Source organism: Leptosomus discolor, chromosome 2 (genome assembly GCF_034619465.1).
Source record: "Leptosomus discolor isolate bLepDis1 chromosome 2, bLepDis1.hap2, whole genome shotgun sequence".
Taxonomy (NCBI): Eukaryota; Metazoa; Chordata; class Aves; order Leptosomiformes; family Leptosomidae; genus Leptosomus; species Leptosomus discolor.
Genome location: NC_141392.1, coordinates 92123878 through 92142589, shown reverse-complemented (window position 1 = coordinate 92142589; position 18712 = coordinate 92123878). Strand labels below are relative to the sequence as shown.

The following is an 18712-nucleotide window of genomic DNA, read 5'->3' as shown; positions in this document are numbered from 1 at the left end:
CGTATCTGTATGAAACTCAGAGGCTTGCTTAGTTTGCAGAAGAATGTCAGTCCCAGCTGTTGTCTGGTAAGACTCTGAACATATGAAGCCACACATGGAAAGAGACACTGGGAATAGTATTGGCCCAGTAAAATACTGTGACAACTGTCCCAATCAGTAGCACTTATTTTAAAGGTTGCATGGTGGGTCTTTTGATTTTTTAGTTGAGTACCACTGCAAGAATTGGATAAACAATGACCAAAAATGCACTATGAGCAGACTCCTCAAGTGCTTCAAAGGGGACAGCTTTCATGGTGTGTTAAAAACTTAATCACCTCGATAGTGAGCCATTAAGAAGAATAAATTCCATGTGGCAATTGGTGTGGAATTAATAGTGCTGATTAAAACCATTCTTGGGTCACTTGTCCGGTTTCACTATTGTGAGTTTGGTTCAATAAGAGTATCTGATCAGCTTTCCACCTCCAGTCTCAAATCCTTTGTATTTTCTGAGTTAGAACGGTTAAAGTAATGATGCCAAAACCTTCATGCTATGTAGAGATTCACAAGCCAACATTCTAGTGCTGTAATGGATGAAATTATGGATGTTTATAATGTGGTGTATGATCAGTCACCACTATCAGTATAAAACTGTGAACCTCTAGCCTACGATAAAGCTGTGGGCTAAAAGCTTGCATGATAAATAGTTTTGAATTTCAGTTATTCTGGCATTATGTGCTGGATTAACTGAAAGCATTGCATTGCGAAGGCACTCGTGTCTTAAGACTTCTGAAACTGTTACAGATGTTTTCCTTTGTATATCCATTATGTTCCTGTTCACTAGTCTTTAAGAACCAGTTGTAACATTGGAAATTAACTGCGTATTTTAGACAAAAGTAGGAAAGAGCTTGCTTTTGAAAACACGGGAAACAGAAATATCTTTGGTGGTACTTAACACAAACTGCATTGACTCAAGGAAGCTACCAAGAGTTGCAGGTATCACAATGTTTTTGTCAGATATGGTAGAAGAAGCTTTAACAAGCTTTGTTCATTTGTTTTTCTCTTAAAATATACATTAATTCTTTACTGAAGATGCTACTTGACTATTGCACCACTTTAATGTTTACTTACTGTTTTACTGTTTGTCTCATTGGGTTTTAAGCTTTTGATAGTACTTAGCTAGTCCAGCAGAAAAACTGAAAAGCTGTCTTCAACAAGAGTCCTAGGAAAGTATTTTAATTGCAGGGATTTACAGTCTTTGACTTCTCCACTGTATTTAGGTGAAACATCCAAAAGTATATTTTGAATTATGGCCAAGATAGGCTAGTGGTTGGGGACTTCAAAATAATTGTTGAGATTTAGCCTTAATAGAAATATTGAATCCCTTAAAATGTTTTTCTGTGGGAGTTTAATTGTATTTTGTAACTCAAAATAATTTTTATTCATGGACAGCTTTATGAAACAATATAAATACCAAAGAAAAGACTAGCATACAGAAAGTCCTTCAACAAAGTACAGCAATAGTAGCAATACAACAAATAAATGTATTAATCTGACAGCTATCAGCCAGATTTCTTTCATTTTAATAGGTTCTGTTAAGGTTGTCCTGTTGGTACACAGGAGACTTCATTGACATTAGAACTTCAGTCAGCATCTAGAGACTTTATTGAACTGGAGCCAAGCTTCACGTGGCCTTCTTTCAGTATTTAGTCTTTTGACCCTGCAGTGTATCCTAAAAGCATCTTAACCGTTCTGTAGAGTTGCTTTAAGGAATTTTGATTTGGCTTATTTATTTATATTTCTTGAAGATTCTATGTCTGCTAATGTGGTGATGCACTGTACTTCAGTAAAACTTAGTGTTTTCAGTGACCAAAAGCTTGGACTAATAAAAACTGAAAGAAAAAATGAAACCACCAATACTGTGTTGCTTTTACAGAGTTAGTGTTTTTATATAAATAAACAAATAAAATGTATTAAAAATTACCTCATTTTGCCAGGCTGAACAGTGTTTCAAAATGACAAAAACTAAAACCGGTTTTGGCAATTTTAGAAGCATTATTTGTGTTTTGGAAGTGTTAACAAAATGTCTACAAGTGTCAGCGTATGTTTTTTTTTTCTTCCATCTAGAAATATTAATATCTTCAGGTGTTCCGAAAAGTCCTTTTAGAAATTTCTACCTTGTGTATATGGTTGAGGTGGATGCTGTAGTAAGTAGTCCCTTTAGCTAACAGAAAAGTAGCCAAAAATTTAGTCACTAGTTTGTAACAGGCTTGTTTTAGCAATAAATCTTAGTGAGACATTCTGAAACCTTGAAAATTACTTTTCAGTTTGGGAACATTGTGTCTAACACTCCAATAAAACGCCGAAAAGTTATTTCTCAAGAGATTGTAACCGAGGCTGTACCTCTAAATTATCAAAATTCCTGTGAAAGTGTCATTCTGAACTGTCGAAGTATACGAATAGGAACACTACGAAGAATGGTAGTGGAACCTGTGATTGTAAGTAAGCTTGTTACTTGACAAATCTCTTTTCAGTTTTTGACGGACATTGTTATTTTCATACTTTTGATGGACATACTTTTCATACATAATATTTTGCCTTTGTGGAACAGTAAGTTTGTCTCTAATTTCAGAGGCTTTGATTCCCAAAGAATCCCAAAGTACTGTTACGTACTAACAGATATGACTAGTTCTGGTGTTTAATAGAAAAACATGGTGCCTGCAAAAGCCTTGAAAACGCTGTTGACTTGGCTGGAGGGGCTTATGGATTAGCATGCATTTGTTGAGAAACTGGAGGCAACAATTACCAAAAAATTGATACTGATAGGTGGGAGGAGGAAGCGTGTCTGCGGGTGAATAATTTTGCTTCTGTAGAACAATATTTTTTTGTTATCCGTCTAAATTACATGGAGACTTTCAAGGAGACATGGAATGTTAGTTGTATGCAGTAAGCCGGATAAAATGCATACCTCTTGCGTAAGTAACCACATAAATACCAGAGAGGTGTTACTTGTTCTTTCAAGCTCCCTGCAAAAACCCTATTATTTGATTTGCTTAAATACTGGTGGGTGACATTATCTTTTGAAGATTTTTTTTTTTTTCTCCCTATAATTCCTGGTATTTTTCAGAGTATTTTATACCTTTTTGGAAATTGAAAGATTACGAGAGGTCTTAAGTTACAACAGTCAGTATGACTGAAAGAGACACTGAATGCTAAAGAATATACTTGCTTCCTTGAGTTGTGCTAAAATGCACATTTTTTTTTTTAAATTACATTTTACATTTTTATTTTAAAATTTTCGTTACTTAAGTACTTAGTCAATTGAAAGATGTTTACTAACAGTTACAAGGCATTAGGTCAGTTTTTGTTTGGAGAAGATGTGAATTCTTATTATTGTGTTGTCTTCCACAGTTTTGCCTGGATTATATCAAAATACGCCTGGAAAGTCTAGAAGGTGAGTATGTCTTTCAGTTTATGTTAGTACTCAATATGTGTATTTTGCATGAAGTAACTGTCAAAGGAATTAACGAGTGAATAATAATGAAATGTCAGTCCTGGTTTTGGTATGTATGTAATGAATTATACTGGGTGCCTGTAGTCAGAAAAGAGAAAAAAAACCCCGAGAGTATAAATTTGACCTGAACTGTCTGGTGAACAAAACCCAATTATTTTGCATTATTTCTGCCGCCTTCTGACAGAAAGAAAATTCACAGATAGTGGGAATTAGCAGTTGGTGGTGGGGGTGCAACTGGGTCATTAGTTCTCCCCCTTTGTCCTAGTTGAAGAACTGTAGATATTCTGGTGATGGTTGGCAAAGATTGTCTTGAAAATGATAAACAAAACCAAAAGGCGAGAGTAACCTCCTGTAAAACATGTTACCTCTTTAGTGCTTTATTAGGTCTTTTATTTCACGTGCATAAGCAGAGAGCAAAAACCACACAGGTGTCTTAGACCTCTCCTGTTTGTATCTCCCTTTGAAGTTTTTTCTTCTCTAGGATATAGGCTGTATATTTCATGTTACTGAAAGAAATACAGTGACATAGTTTAGGAAGTGGTGAGCTTACAACTATTGCTGTGTTTCCTTTGTTTTCTTTTGTAGGGTTTTGCTTTGGGCCTGAAAAGTAGCTTTACTTCCTTTTGTTAATCTTAAGTTTCCATGAAGATGCAGTCCTATTGAATTTTGCCTTTTATTATTTGTAAAAGAGAACTATCGTATTTTGTCATTATTATATGCAAAAAGGTGTCTCAGAACCTGTAAAGATAAGTATAGCCTTTGCTCAGTCAAGTTTTGTTGCATCTAATATACAGAATGCGTAGAAACTACCAGTTTTCATGTATTAAATGTGTTTTAAAAAAACACTAAAAAGCTTAGTAAAATGTGTCGAAAAGGTCTTTCAATTTTTAGTCAAAACGGCTGCATGGTGAAATTATTTCCATGGGGCTTGATTCCCTCAATAGCCTAAAAAAAGGTGACTCATTAAATGCTGTGGATTTTGGAACATTTAGCACTTTTCCATTGAATTTTTTTTTGAATTTTGCATCTGGAGGAAGATGGGTATATTCCCAGCTACCTCCATTTCTGTTAACTTCCTAATCATTGCATGATTTTAATACAAATAAGGGTCTTGAAATAAAAGTAACACCTTTTTTTTTTGTTCTTTAGATTGATTACAATGGTCATGCTCTTTCAGGGAAAGGCAAATGGTTTAAACAGCTGTAGAAACAGCAGTACTGTTCGGCCTTGAACTTGGTTTTGCGTGTATAAATATATGTCAGCTTCTCAAAATTCTCTCCATGTCCCTTGTCAGTTTTGTGCAACTCTCAACTGGTGTTTCAAGGAAACAACTTTCTATTTTGAACACATAAAAAACTATAAGGATAAATCCTATTGTCTGTCTTATGTCAGTGTTACAGGAAATACTGTTCACAGGTTAAGGTGAAATGTATTATAAGATGCCTGTCTTAACACAAAAGGATGAATATAATTTAAATTTTCATCTGAAGAGTAGACAGTCTTCCTCGCACATGAAATTCAGTATGCTTCATCTCAGTGCAAACAGTTACAAGGATTCAGGGTTTTCTCCAAAGACCAGCTAGCTTATGTATTGTCAAGGACCTTCCATCTGGACTGCATTGGGAGGACCTGTATGCCTCAGTTAAATGGGTTGAATTGGGTTTTAAGTTGGGATTGTCATTGCTACGGTTTGCCTCTGAAAGCGGGAAGTTAGGTAAAATGAATTAAGGAAAGCCTTTTCATTTAGGAAGGAGAAAACTGAAGTATTATTATAGAGGCTGAGATATTACAGCCTAGCCTTGGAAAGCTATTTTGTTGTTTGTTTTAAATAAAAAGAAGACTCTAGGAGTCATCTATAAATCTTTAGTTAGTTACTAGCTTCATTTTCTCCCATGTAAGTTGCTACAGAGATAAAGGAGAATCAGTGCAAGGAGATGGACGAGTTAGATCCATGCAACATATTTCTGCTGCTCTTTTCCTGATGAGATGGCAAACTGCTGTTCTGAGCAGTAAATGCTGCCCGGTCAGTTTGAAGGAAGCATGTTGTTGCTGCAGCCTGACTCGGAGGTGGGCTGCTTCTTCCCCAGCTGGTGGGACAGGGGTATTGGAGGTTTAGAAGGAAAGGAGAGCTGCTTTGCTCTGCAGGAGCTGTGGTGGCCACCGCGTCCGGTCTGCAGCCAGTGGATACTTTGCTTTGGGTAACTGTTTGCCCTGTCTTTACAAGCAGCAGGCTCCTTTTCTGGCAGACACAGGGGTGTGAATTCAGTTGCCAGCAAGAGGGGAGGATGTAGAAGGTGGCTGCTGAACATTGACTGCTAAATGCCAAGAGAAGGATGGTGGGGGCGGGGAGGGGACTTAAGAAAAGACTTATTCTTTTCAGGATTCCCTGCAGTGTCTCCTCCCTTTTACAGGGAAAGGAGGAAGAGACAGACTTGTTGTATTGATTTTTATTTATTAGAAGGACTTTATTGGCATAATTTCTCCTTTTGTCCTGTCTACGTTTTGTCTCCTATGTAAGGGGATATAGTGTTTTGTGATGGAGACTGCCATCAAGCATGTGTGGAAGCTGTCACTAACTAAAGCTTTAAGTGACTACTATTAACAGTTTTTCTGATCTAGAAATAATTACTGGCATTGAACTTTTGGATCCTTTCACCATATTTGAAGAACTTTGACTTCACACAATTTTCCTTCCATTTTTATAATTCAGTAGAATCTGTAAAATACTCAACGTTGGCATTGGCGGCATCAGAAGTAGTGTCAAGACTTTACCATATTCCTGGCATTTGTCTTTGGTAGTAAATGGAAAGCAGTACCTTATTTTCCTTAGGCAGTTAAGTCATTTCTCTGCATGTGTTTATTCTCCTCTTCATTTTAAAGTTATTTTTCATAAGGGAACTTGGTCAAAGATAAATCTACAAAGAAAGTTTTACAAGCTTGTTGTAAAATGTGTCATATCCATACTTGCAAATTTAAGTCACTGGAAACGGTGGTTTTTCTGTGCAATAAAAACTAGATTAAGGTTAGTGAGAAGAAAACAGTTTGTTTCTGATTACTTTCCTGACAGGTAACAGTGGAGTTCAGTTTGACCTCTTAAGATATTAACAGATGTCACTTCCTAGATATATGTTAATTTCAAACTTTTAAAAACTTTTTTAAAAGTTAATGAGCACATACTGATCTCTTGTTAAAATCAAGGGGGAAATTGTAAAGGAAACCTACATATTTTTACTATAATTTAGTATAATGTAATTATTTTCTCCTAGAATCAGAAAGCGATATTCGAGAGATTAACCTGAAAACTTCAGAACTTACCAAATGTGAATGGTGTAGTGTCCGAAAATTACCAGTAGTTTTCCTACAAACAGTACCATCAACCTGTAGCAGCCTGAGAGACCAGCTGAAAATGAGTAAAGATAATGTCTGGTACGAATGTAAAGGAGACAGTAAGTAAAAATTTTAGTCTACTATTAACTTTAAATTGTGTTTTAATGGTTTTGATCATGACTGAATGCACTAAAGACTGAAACTGGCATCACTGCCTGGGACAGGTGTAGTGTTTTTCCAGACACTGTCACATTCCCAGGCTGATGAGGAGTACAGAACAGCTCAGCAAAACGGTAGTCTTCTGTTTGTCCAGACACATGCTAGTTACAACATTTAGTCAGTTTAGTATAACTTTTGTTCTCTAATATTTGTACTTAATGAAAGCAGGTTGGATTGTTTAGCTTTTGTATATGGACCTTTACATTTATACGACAGCTTTTGGTATACTTCTGCTTTCTGTGCTGTTCTGCTTACAGGCCTTAGTTTCAGTAGAAACTGCTGTGTGGGTCACTTTACGGTTTTTTCCCATATGCTTATAGGGACGTTGTGATGTGGACAAATACCTGCTTGGAAAATAAGTGGATTGTTTTCATGTATCTTAAAATTAAGTCTAATTTCAACATAGTTTTCATAATGGTCTAGCATCTTAATATGCACACTTTTTTAAATTAGCGTGAAGTTCTTTTCACCTTAAATAGGCTTTTCTTTAGGTTAAATTTTGTGGTTATTTATACTTGTACTCAGCTTCATAGATAACATGATGTGTTCAAATGGAGGAATAATCCTTTCAACAATCTCAGAACTGTGTGTGCTTCCAACGTGTAATACTGTTCTGATAATCTCATCCATCTCCTATAAAAAGTATGGGCTGTAAGGAATATTATAATTACAGGAGTAATTGGAGAGTGTGTGTGGGAGCTAGAGACAGTCCTGGGAGTAGGCATTAGACCCCAGGTGAACATAGGTGTTCACAAGTGAGAAAAGGAAAAACTTCCTGAGTTGTCTGGGTAATAAAAAATCCCTTTCCATATCTCTCAGCCTTTCTCCCCCCAGCTTTTCCCTCTCAGGCTGCGGCGCTGAGCTAGTTTTATACCCAACTGCTTTACTGTACGTGATACTTATGAGTACTTTTGTGTTAACACAGTTGCTCTTTGCTTTGTGAGCAATGAAATTACTTTAAGCCTGAATCCATAGCTGTATAAGCAATTGTGTGTAGATGCCCACTTCCCAAAACAGGAGCACCCAAAATCCAGGTGGACATCTAAATTTGTGTGTGGTGAATTGGGAAACATGCTGCTGAAAAATTACTTTTCACAACAGTTAGCATGCCAGGTTAAGAATAACCAAAAGGAAATGGTTGTGAGTGTGTCTTACAGAAAAGCAAGTCCCTGCAGCTCTGAGTTAGCCAGCTACGTGAAACTGGGATTTGCAGCCTGAATGCTATTCCTGTGTCTGACTGCCTAAATTATTCCTCATAGCGCAACTTCCTGCCTTTTTTTATTTTTCAGATGATGTGAGCAGGTGTTATTTATACAGTAGCTGGTTGACCCAACTCCCGTTCTCCAACTTTTGGTAAAAGTGTAGGCTGACATGTTGAAGCTAAGCCACTGAACCGAAAGAAATAGAAGGTTTATTAGGGCTAGCAAGAGTAAGCACGAGAGAGCACCTGATGGTATTCTGTTCACAGAATGTTCACCAGGGGCAGAGCGGTTTGGTTTTGTTTATATTACAGGACCTGAAAGCAGGGATTTGCTCTTCTGGGTGGTCTACTTGCATAAGGAGATGAAAATTTTGATTACTGTGACATTTTAGATTCCTTTCATTGTTCAGATGCACTTTTTAGAAATGAAAACTGGTTGCAGTGGATCAGAGATCCTTAAGAGATTTCTGTTTCTATGGTAACCGAAGTCTGACCAGAGAAAAATAACTGTTTCTTTTGTGAAATTGCCATTACAGGTTTTTGTACTTATGTGCCCAACAACAGATGTGCCTAGAATCAGTATAAGCAGTTTTGTTAGAACTTTGTGCTTCTAATATGTGATATACAGTTTGTATCTGCATTTTAAAAAAGCATCGTGCTTATTTTCCCATTTAAGCCTGGAAACAGTCGTCTCAAAAATGTACTTTTGGTCCCCCTCAGTATTCTGTTCCGTTTAGTTTCTAAGCAGTGGTTCAAGTTTTGCATCCTACTTGTTAGCTACCCCAGGTTAAAGTATGATTTTTTTTTTTTTCCAGCCTGTCACTGTTTTGGAGAATCTCTATTGTCTGAAACAGCTGACGTGTAGATATCAGTGCTGTATATCCATGTAAAAGTGATTTTTATGGACTGTGAGGCTGGGGACCTCAGGCTTATATGCTGTAATGACTTTAATATGTAAAATTTTCAAAAAGCAAGAATATTTTATAGCGTAGCCTTCTAGGATCAGGACAGACCATGAATCTACCTGCATCATGGAGTCTCATATACTGTTGCTTGTTTAATTTAGTATATGTTTAATTTAGTATGTGTTGTCTTAGTGCTCTCTCTTTTTTTTTTTTTTTTTCCTTCCTTCCCCTTTTGCAATCACATCTGTTTGAAAGTAGGAGAAAACCAGGGTGAAAACTTTGAAAATAAAATCCTGTGTAGATGTTGAAGGGGTTAAGTAGATGAAAGCAATTTACATTGGGAAGAAAAGTTCATCTACGTTCTTAATACAGTTCTCTTTTTCTGTTAAATTTCCACAGATTCCTGTATCTTCATTGGTTTTTGAGAGAGCTGCTCTAGACTTTTTAGTGTTGACCTGGGAGAAATTAGGTCTATATAGGTTGTTTCCCTATATAGAGAGGAAATTATGCTGAATACATAATTTCTGCAATTGCATTGAAACAATAGAATAGGAACTGTAATAATAAGAAGAGGAAGTATCAATTACAGTCTTACTGTCAGCAATCAGAGAAGCTGTTATTTCAGAACATGTTTTGGCTTTGCATTCAGTGTCTTCTCAAAATTTATCAGGTGTAATAATTAACATCTCTAGATTAAGGCAGAAGTTGAATGCACTCTTTTTGCAAATGTAGGTAGAAGTGTTTGGTTGTTAATCCTTCAGTCTGTCTGCATACATGTGTATTACTGCTTGCACGTACTGTCAGCAGTGTGTACACATGTTGGCCTGCAGCGATTCTTTGAAATCTGTTTGTAACTGTGACATTTTATTTTGTTTCTAAATGAAAAATTTTCTCTCTGCTTTTTCGTAGGTCAAGAAGAACAGTACATCATTTTGATTTTTGAAACTGGTCTTGATCCTCATGCAAACTCAATATTTGAAAAAATAATTACTGATATTGGTATTAGAAATAATATTTCTGACTTCTTTGTGAAAATTTCCTTTGAAGAAGCAAATGGCCGGCTTGTTGCATTTACTAAGTGCTTGGAAGACAATTCCAAAGGAAGTCCATCTCACAGAGAAAACAAAATAAAAAATGTAATTATATTTTTGTTTTACAACAAAGTCGTCATATTATTTGGGTTGCAAATACTCTGAAGATAGTGTGCTAATCCCTAAACAAACAAACAAAAATAATCCAAACCACTGCTGCTGGCTTTTATATGGGGATTCCCAGACTGGGCCATGGTGGGTTATGAGACTAAGGGAAATAGTCTGTGCATTCACAATACATTTTAGCATGTTTAGTTTGATTGTAAGGTTGTACAATGGTCCACAAATAATGCTGTCATGTGAAAACTATTCAGAGACAAGAAATTTGTACTTTAATTAGACGATATAATAGTTTCCAAATTAATCTGCTGGTAAAAGTTATAGTATTTCAAACCAGAAATTAAGTTGCAGTGTTGTAGTTAAATTTAATCAATGCCTTCTTTAAACAAAACTACTTCTTAAAAAATTTGAGAGTTTTGTGGCCCTGCAAGAAATAAGTGTGGACCTAAGTGTAATAAATGAACTAGGAAAGGTAAAAAACTGACTGGAAGTCTTTCTCAAAAGCAGTGGATGTTACACCACTGCACTTTATAAAGCTTTTTTTATCTTTTTGGCAAATTTGAGCACAGTATACAAATTAATACTGACTTTATTTTTGCAAGGTTGCTTCTGAGTCCAAAATGCCGCAGCGAAATAAACAGTTACCATATTTTGATGATGATGAAGAAATTGGAGAACCACATACAGTATTTATTGGTCCTATAGAAAAGTAAGATATTTATCTTTGCCCTGTAACAATCTTCTGAGGTTTTTTGGCATTTCATATTTATTATTGAATGTATTTTTCTTTTCAGGTTGATAGTTTATCCACCTCCTCCAGCTAAAGGTGGTATTTCTGTGACCAACGAAGACCTCCATTGTCTGAATGAAGGAGAATTTTTAAATGATGTTATTATTGATTTTTATTTAAAGTAAGTTTTCTTTCACATCAGTTTTTAGTCACATTTTACTTTGAAATTTTAAAAGTTCTGACATTGAAAATTTATAGGTCAATTGATAGCACTTGGTCTCCAACTATGCATAGCTCCAGTTTTAAAAGGTGTTTTGTAGTTTTTGCAAGGAATTTTGGTTTCTCTCCTATCTGACTTGACAGTGACATTTTTCTCACTTGGAAAAAAGGTTCTTTAAAATTTCTTAGCATCTGAAGAGGAATTTGAACTGCAAGGAAAAAATAATATTTTAAGTTAAATTGATTTTTCCAGAGTATTTGTGTTTCCTGGAATTTAATTAGTTTTGATTAACATAATACATAAATTAATTTTTTTAGTGTCGCTCATGATACAGATGTTAGGAACATAGTACATTTTTATATGCTGCGGTGTTTATGCTACACGTAAGGTGCATGTGTATAATTTTTAGTCTTAAAATTTTATTTTAGAGGTGGAAAGAAAATTAGTGCATCGCTCTGGGAGCGTTTGGAGATTTAGTGACTCAGTTACAAAATATGGGTCTTAGCTAGGTAGGTTGTATGTAACAAACTCATTGAAAATTTTATTTCCTACCATGATAGAGATACAAGAGCAACAGAACAACTTGTTGATTGAGCAGAGTACTTAATACCTTGAAATATTGACACAGGTACTGCATTAACGAGTTTCTGTGGTTAGTTAGCACTAATGTTCTTCTAGCTATTTTGCGGGAGGATGCAACAGTTTGGTGGGGAGGTAGCACTGTTGGCAGTCCTTTTTACTCCAGTGATGAATACTTTGAGTTAACACCTCCATGAATTTTTTTCTTTTTTTTTTTTTTTAACTAATTAGGTATTTGGTACTTGAAAAACTGAAAAAAGAAGATGCTGATAGGATACATGTGTTCAGTTCATTCTTCTATAAACGCCTTAATCAAAGAGAGAGAAGAAATATTCATGAAACTTCAAACCTTTCGTAAGTCTGTTGATAAGTCCATTTTACTAAGAGCTAAGTACCCTAAAGACTACAAGAACAGATGCTTTACAGAGATAAAATCCATACAGACAATATTATGATACCAATAGAACTCTAGGAAGCATCCAGACCTGTAACAAACATAGAGTATGCCTTGAAAACTTTAAGAAGCTGTCAAGGTGAAAATACTTGAAAAAGCAGTCTTTCGGTTAAAGTAAGCCACCCGACAAACCATGTGTTGGTTTCTTCTTGCAGAATACAACAAAGACGACATGGGCGTGTAAAAACATGGACACGGCATGTTGACATTTTTGAGAAAGATTTCATTTTTGTTCCCCTTAATGAAGCGTAAGTAAATATACTTTTTAATCACATTTACATGGCAAAAGCTTAAACTTCGTAATTCTAAAATTGAAAGTTATATTTATATTATAGTGTGAATTGAAGTTAAAAATTAAAGAGAATAAATATCTTTTTCCAGGCGATAGAAACAAAATAGTAATGTGAGATCTTGAAGTGCACTGTTGTAGTATAAGAAGTATTGGACAATAGAAAGACAGCAAAAATGAAGTTTTCTGGGTACTTTTCTTAGGTTTTTACCTGGTTCTCTGGAGTTCTTCCTTGTAAGCTGTTGCCATTGATAACTTTTGGATTTACCTTTCTTACGCCTTTTTCTTCTAATGAGTTCTCTTTGGTATAGATGAGAACATCCTTTAGTTACAATAAACCCATATTGCAAGAAAATGCAACTGAAAATCTCTACTGCCCTGTATTGGGAGCTTTATTCTTTTTCTGTGCATCCTTTTGTCCTGCTATTTTTCATGGGTCAGGAAGCAGACTGTTAGCATTCTAATGGCTGTTAAGGACTTTTGATGATGCTCTGATCTTAAGGAAAGCAAGCAAGTTGTCACAAACACATTTCTACATTTCACAAAAAGAAATAAACATTTCTTAAGCCAAACTATTTAGGAAAGTTAAACTACTACACCTTAAAAATACACAGTAAAAGCATAAATAAAGCAAGGACAGAGAGACAGGGAAATTGTAACTGACTTATCATAGGCAAACCTAACTTATCTTTGAAAATTCAAAGAATGGGGGTTCTTTTTTAATTAAAAGCTCTGAAAATAAATTTATCTAGATCCTGTGCCGTTGTGCAGTGGGAGGAGAATTTCTGAATCTTCTCTTTACCCACCTCTTCCCCAGCTGAATTTTGAGGCTTGCTGTAGAGGGGCAGTTATGAGGGAGGTAACTGACTATAGATCTGTCTTTGTTACAAAGTCATGAATAAATCCCTGAGAAAGCTATTCACAAGCAGTGACTTCAGAATTTGAGGTGCTGTGACCTCTGCACAGCCATGGCAAGACAGACAGTCCATAGGTGATGAAAATGACACATATGAGATACTCCTGCTGTCCACTGCAGACTTCGTCCTTGCCATCCCTCTCCCCGAAATCTTTAAGTGCCAGAACGTTGACGTGTCTGTTGCTTAAATTTTAGTTGCCTTAGAGCTTGTTATACAGCTTACTTCCCACCATCCTCTGTGGTGTCATTCACACATCCACATTGGTTTTGCATGGAGAAATGAGACTGATCATGCTGCAAATACCAGACAATGTGACTTAAGGTCACTTGAAAATGAAAAGAAAGTTATATGAACTAGTTATATTGCTAATAACTTAGCACATAGTTTTCACTGTCTTGTTCATTTACTGTTAAGCAACTAAAGCAACGTCTACCTTAGCGAGTATTACAGCTCAGTCGGAGTGAATTTGCAGAGCAAAACAGTTCGTACTGAAGACATGATGTTCACACCATGTGTGGGTTGGGGATTATGCTTTGGACTAGCCTTGGTTTCATGCACTCATCCAGTAGTGATTAAAGCATGAAAAATGTACTCTTTGTGTGCATCGTTCATCTGGAAATGATGCTGCTCACACTTGTGGAACTGTCCTTCACTGTGGACTGAAGCTTGATAAGTGGTGATAGTAGGACATCAATTTGCAAATGTGGTTTCCTGATACGTACAGTAAGAACATTGGAGAGCAGAAAAAAACCCAAGTATCCAGGGCAAGGAGAAAGTAGTGATTTAGCAGGGGGAGCGGGTTTGGGTCTTATTGTTGTTTTTGACCTGCTTTCTGGCAAAGAAAGCATAAATTAGATCTTCTTTTTATTTATTTATTTATTGTTATTAGCTGCCAGTATTTTTCTTGGATACACCTTGCTATGCTGTCTCCCCTCAAACATGTCACTCCCCCCATCCCTCAAAAGCCAGCATTCAGTTTTGAGGAACAAAAACCCGAACTTTTTAGGGGGAGAGTCTAACATTTAGGAAGGAGTCAGTGACTTGACAATGAACTATAGTCATTATGGCGAGTAATTGGTATTGCAGGACAGAGAGGAGGCTGGGGAGCTACCTGGGGAAGAACACAAAACCTGGCAAGTATGAAGGCTTCTAGGCCTCTGTCTAGCTGTCACTTGCTAAGTGATGGCACAGAAAAATAGCAGGTTTTACCAGGTTACTGAGTATTTGGCTGCTTTTTTTCCATATATTCTTGTGTTTCAAAATGGGTCACGAGCAGGGAACTAGAGTTGTTTTAACTTTTTCAGTCAAAAAATGTTTCGAGGTTTTGCTGGTTACTTTATTTCAAGTATCTCTCTTTGACACGTACCTCTTTATGTTGAATTGACACGTAAATCCTGTTTCATTTTCATTAACTTCAGTACGGTACTGCTTCAAGAATATACAGATGTAGAACCAGGAAGTTTTCTTTTTAGAACTAAACATACTGCTGACAAAAGAGGCAATAAGTATCAGTGCTGGTTTTTGTTTCTTAATGGCAAAATACTAACCTGAAGGATTTCTGATCTGGTTAGCAAATACAGTATAGATCATGTTTAGGTTAGAGCCTCAGGTAGCATTCTGTTAACAGGACTGTGAAACCTTGCTTTTGTGCCAAATACAACGTTTTTAGATACTTGTGGTGTTGATTTGTGTATCAGTTGGCTTCTTAATCTGCAGTCTTTCGAATATGGAGGCCTTATGATGAAGGCTGTGGGCTGGGACTCAACATCTGTACTAAGTTGCAGCTTTTTCAGAAACCCCCTTGTGTGACTTCTTTTGCATTATGTAATCTCCCCAAATTCATCCATGCTCCTGTTCCTTACTTGCAAAATGAGGACTGTCGCGCTTTGACCAGAATGGAGATGTTTAGATGCTGTATGTTCAGTAGAATATAACCTCCAACTACTTGGTGTTTAGCTGTCTAGGGTTTTCTTTTTTGTAATCGGGGCGTTGTGTCATAACTTCAAGGGATCAGTGAAAACACTAGCAGCAGAGCAGCAGTGGTGAGGAGGGAGAGCCAGTTAATGCCTGTGGTATATAGAGAACAAAGTACATGCCATTCTGTGTGGGTTTTGGAGAACCTGGTTTTCAGAATTTTTTCAACATGTCTTTGCCTGGACACCTGTATGTGCAGCCTAAAGCAGAGCAGTAAGGCTTTTACCACCTACTTCTCTTCCATCGTTTTGTTCCTTGTCCTCATAGATTATGATCATAGAACTCCCATACAGCCTTGAGCTGTCTAGACTCTCCCAGTGTTTGCAACCTGACATGTTGCAGCACTGCAGATATTTTTCAGGAATTTTCCACTTGGTTTGGCTGGAAATTAGTCCTTGTAAACAGAACTTTCTCTGTGCAATAGCAGATCAAAGCTATGTAAGAGTTTCTTTCGTTCCAGTGAACAATCTGCATTCATAACTATTTATAAAAGGTCTCAGACCTTAATCTGTGGCAAAATTAGTCTGGTTGAGAACCAATCTCAGAGTTTCTTTTGCTTCTTTGTGTCTTGAATTAAATGGTATGTGAAACAAGTTACTCTAGGATTTGAGAAACCTTGAGAGCTTCTCTCACATTACAGGAATGCTGCTAATGGATACTCCTGATAACACTTCTCCTGTGCTGCCTAGAATGATGCTTTTTTTTCTTTTAGGACACAGCTATTTATTCTGCCATCTGGTTTAAGAGTACTTTCTAGAAATGATTGCTTTGGAGTTGCTGGACTTCACTATCTGCTTCCAGAAAGTCTTACCAGACTCTTCCATAACCACTAGTTTAGGGAATGTGGGCTCATCGTCTAACAAGTTGTGAAACTGCTGTAACTGGAGGTGGGCAGGATGAATCTAGGGGAGAATTAACATCGGAATAATATGGCTGATTTAACCATGACTGCATCAGTGGCATTTGGCAGTACAGTCCTTTTTGTGCAAGCCCCAATGGAAATAGGTTGTTCTTTTAAAAGTTGTGAGCTGTTTTCTTTTTAGATCCAGGTTAATTTGCTAGTCTATTTACATAATTGGTACATAAAGACTATATTAATAGAGCACACGCAAATTCCAGGGTTTGGCAACACTTAACATATTCATTTACTAAGTGTGGTGAATCATTCAAGACAAAATGCCTCCATACTTCACTTACTGCTTTCAAAGGCCACTTACTGTAACTGCCATTTGGTTTCAATTTAATTTAGGCTTCATAATAATCTAATTAATTTTTCAATATCTGAGTTAGGCATGCATTTTTAGCTACTGCTTTTTATTTTTTCTAAAACACACTGAAATGTGGCTTCCCTTGCATAATACATAGCTAGGTTCTATTCTGTTATTTGCTGTAGGGAATTGGAGAACCTTCAGAAAATCTCTAAGTCAGGTCAGTCGATATTTATTTGCAGTGCCTCAATCCTTGAATTTGCTGCTGCTCCATTTCTGATTGAGTGGCAGGTCAGTGAAGTCCAAAGAGGCAAGGAGATAAGGAAGAAACTGGGGCAAAACTTAATCTCCTATCTTATTTTATTTTGGGGGTTATAACTATTTTTGATGCTGTAAGGGTTAGAATGTCAGTTCTGTGAAGGGTGAGGAGTACAACAGAGTCGTGATGGTATTACAAACATTCTCTTTTGTTTCCTACTTTAATTCATTGTTGACAAGATTTCTTTAAATTGTGAAGTGTCATATACAACTGGAAGATCTCATAGGTGGAAGAATACGGGCAATTGAGCTATACCATTAGATCTGACTACTTGTGTTGCTAGTGCTGAAATACTAGAAAACTTTATACAGCCATAAAACATGAATTCTACAATCTCTAATTCATGCAGTGGTAAATAATATGTTAACAAAGGAATAAGCTTTAATTCAAAGAAGGAAAAGAACGTATAAAGTATGAGCAAATTGACATAAATATTCAGGCAGCACCTGTTTTCAGCTAACTGCATCATATTAATGAATTTGTTGGTGACTACTTGCATGGAGTGATCTTGCCTTTAGAGAAGACCATGAAGTCTTGAGTAAAACCTACTCAGAAGAGTGAACAGCTATTACAGTCTATGTTAGATAATGGGGGGACAGAATTTGGTTTTTTGTGTGTGTGTGCATGTACACTCAGTGTTTTGTTTGTTTTTTGCCAGCTTCAGGTTTAACTGTGAGCATTAATGTAATTACTAGTTTTTAATGTATTTTTTCCTTTGCAGTGCCCACTGGTTTTTGGCTGTCATCTGTTTTCCTGGTTTAGAAAAACCCAGATATGAACCAAATCCCCACTATCATGAAAATGCTACAACACAGCTAAAATCTTCCTCTTCAGATGGAGAGAGCAACACACCTTCTCCTTTGCCAAATGAGTTAGATGCACAAAACTCGCCTTCCAAGTCCACAGTAAAGAAGACATTGACCAAAAAATATAATACAGCTTTAATTGACCCAAATGCTGAAACAGAGGACAGTGAATCTTCATGTTGTAGAAGAAGTCCTTCTAGGGGAAAAACTGCTTTCAAAAAACTAAATCAAATAGACAGTGATGTGGAAGAACCTAACACTGTGGAATCAGCATGCCATAAACTAGACCATAGGACTCCAGATGAAAATGGTATACAGGGTGAATTCACAGCTGCTAGCCAGTCTATGGGTATGTAATTGTAAAAAATACGCACATTTTAGTGAAAAATTTGGAGATTTCACATCTACTGCTACTTCTGCAATTGTGTAAACTTCTTACTTTGAAAGTTTAGTACATGGCTGAAGTTTGAGTGCTTGCAATATAAGTAGTTTATAGCCATTGCATTTAAAGTGTTTTTGTGGCTGTTGACGTAGCTCTTATGGCAAAGGGCTGGAGCTAAACCACTGTCTTTCTAAATCAGATAAATTTTTCAGTTTTGTGACCTTTTTTTGCACAAAATCGTTTTGTAGATACTACTTAAGACCATAATTGTTAAGGCAAGAATAGTAGTTGACCACGGATCCTCATAATGCATGTGCATGGGGTAACTGAGTTAAGATTGTGTGAGCAACCTTAATTCCAGTGTCTTCTAGCATTTGAGGTTTTGCTTCAACACCATTAAGTTCTTTAATGTCCTGATAGAAGATACATAAAATGAGTAAGACAAAAATATTTTTAAAAAAAATAATTCTCTTGCATGACCTCCATGTTACATGTAGAGAGGATTTCTCCATGCATTGCTGCTGTGGAGGCTGATTTCAGT

At 36.5% G+C, this 18712-nt stretch overlaps 1 protein-coding gene across 1 annotated transcript in view; it reads left to right on the top strand.

The window, feature by feature from the left end:
• The window catches only part of SENP6 (SUMO specific peptidase 6), a 101933-nt gene that overhangs the window by 70084 nt on the left and 13137 nt on the right, over window positions 1-18712 (top strand). The window contains exons 13-21 of the mRNA XM_086460466.1: window positions 2304-2474; window positions 3388-3430; window positions 6757-6936; window positions 10052-10278; window positions 10896-11002; window positions 11088-11204; window positions 12054-12176; window positions 12432-12524; window positions 17705-18138. Of these exons, the coding sequence (XP_086316592.1) occupies window positions 2304-2474; window positions 3388-3430; window positions 6757-6936; window positions 10052-10278; window positions 10896-11002; window positions 11088-11204; window positions 12054-12176; window positions 12432-12524; window positions 17705-18138 (1495 nt within the window). The remainder of the gene's footprint in view (window positions 1-2303; window positions 2475-3387; window positions 3431-6756; window positions 6937-10051; window positions 10279-10895; window positions 11003-11087; window positions 11205-12053; window positions 12177-12431; window positions 12525-17704; window positions 18139-18712) is intronic.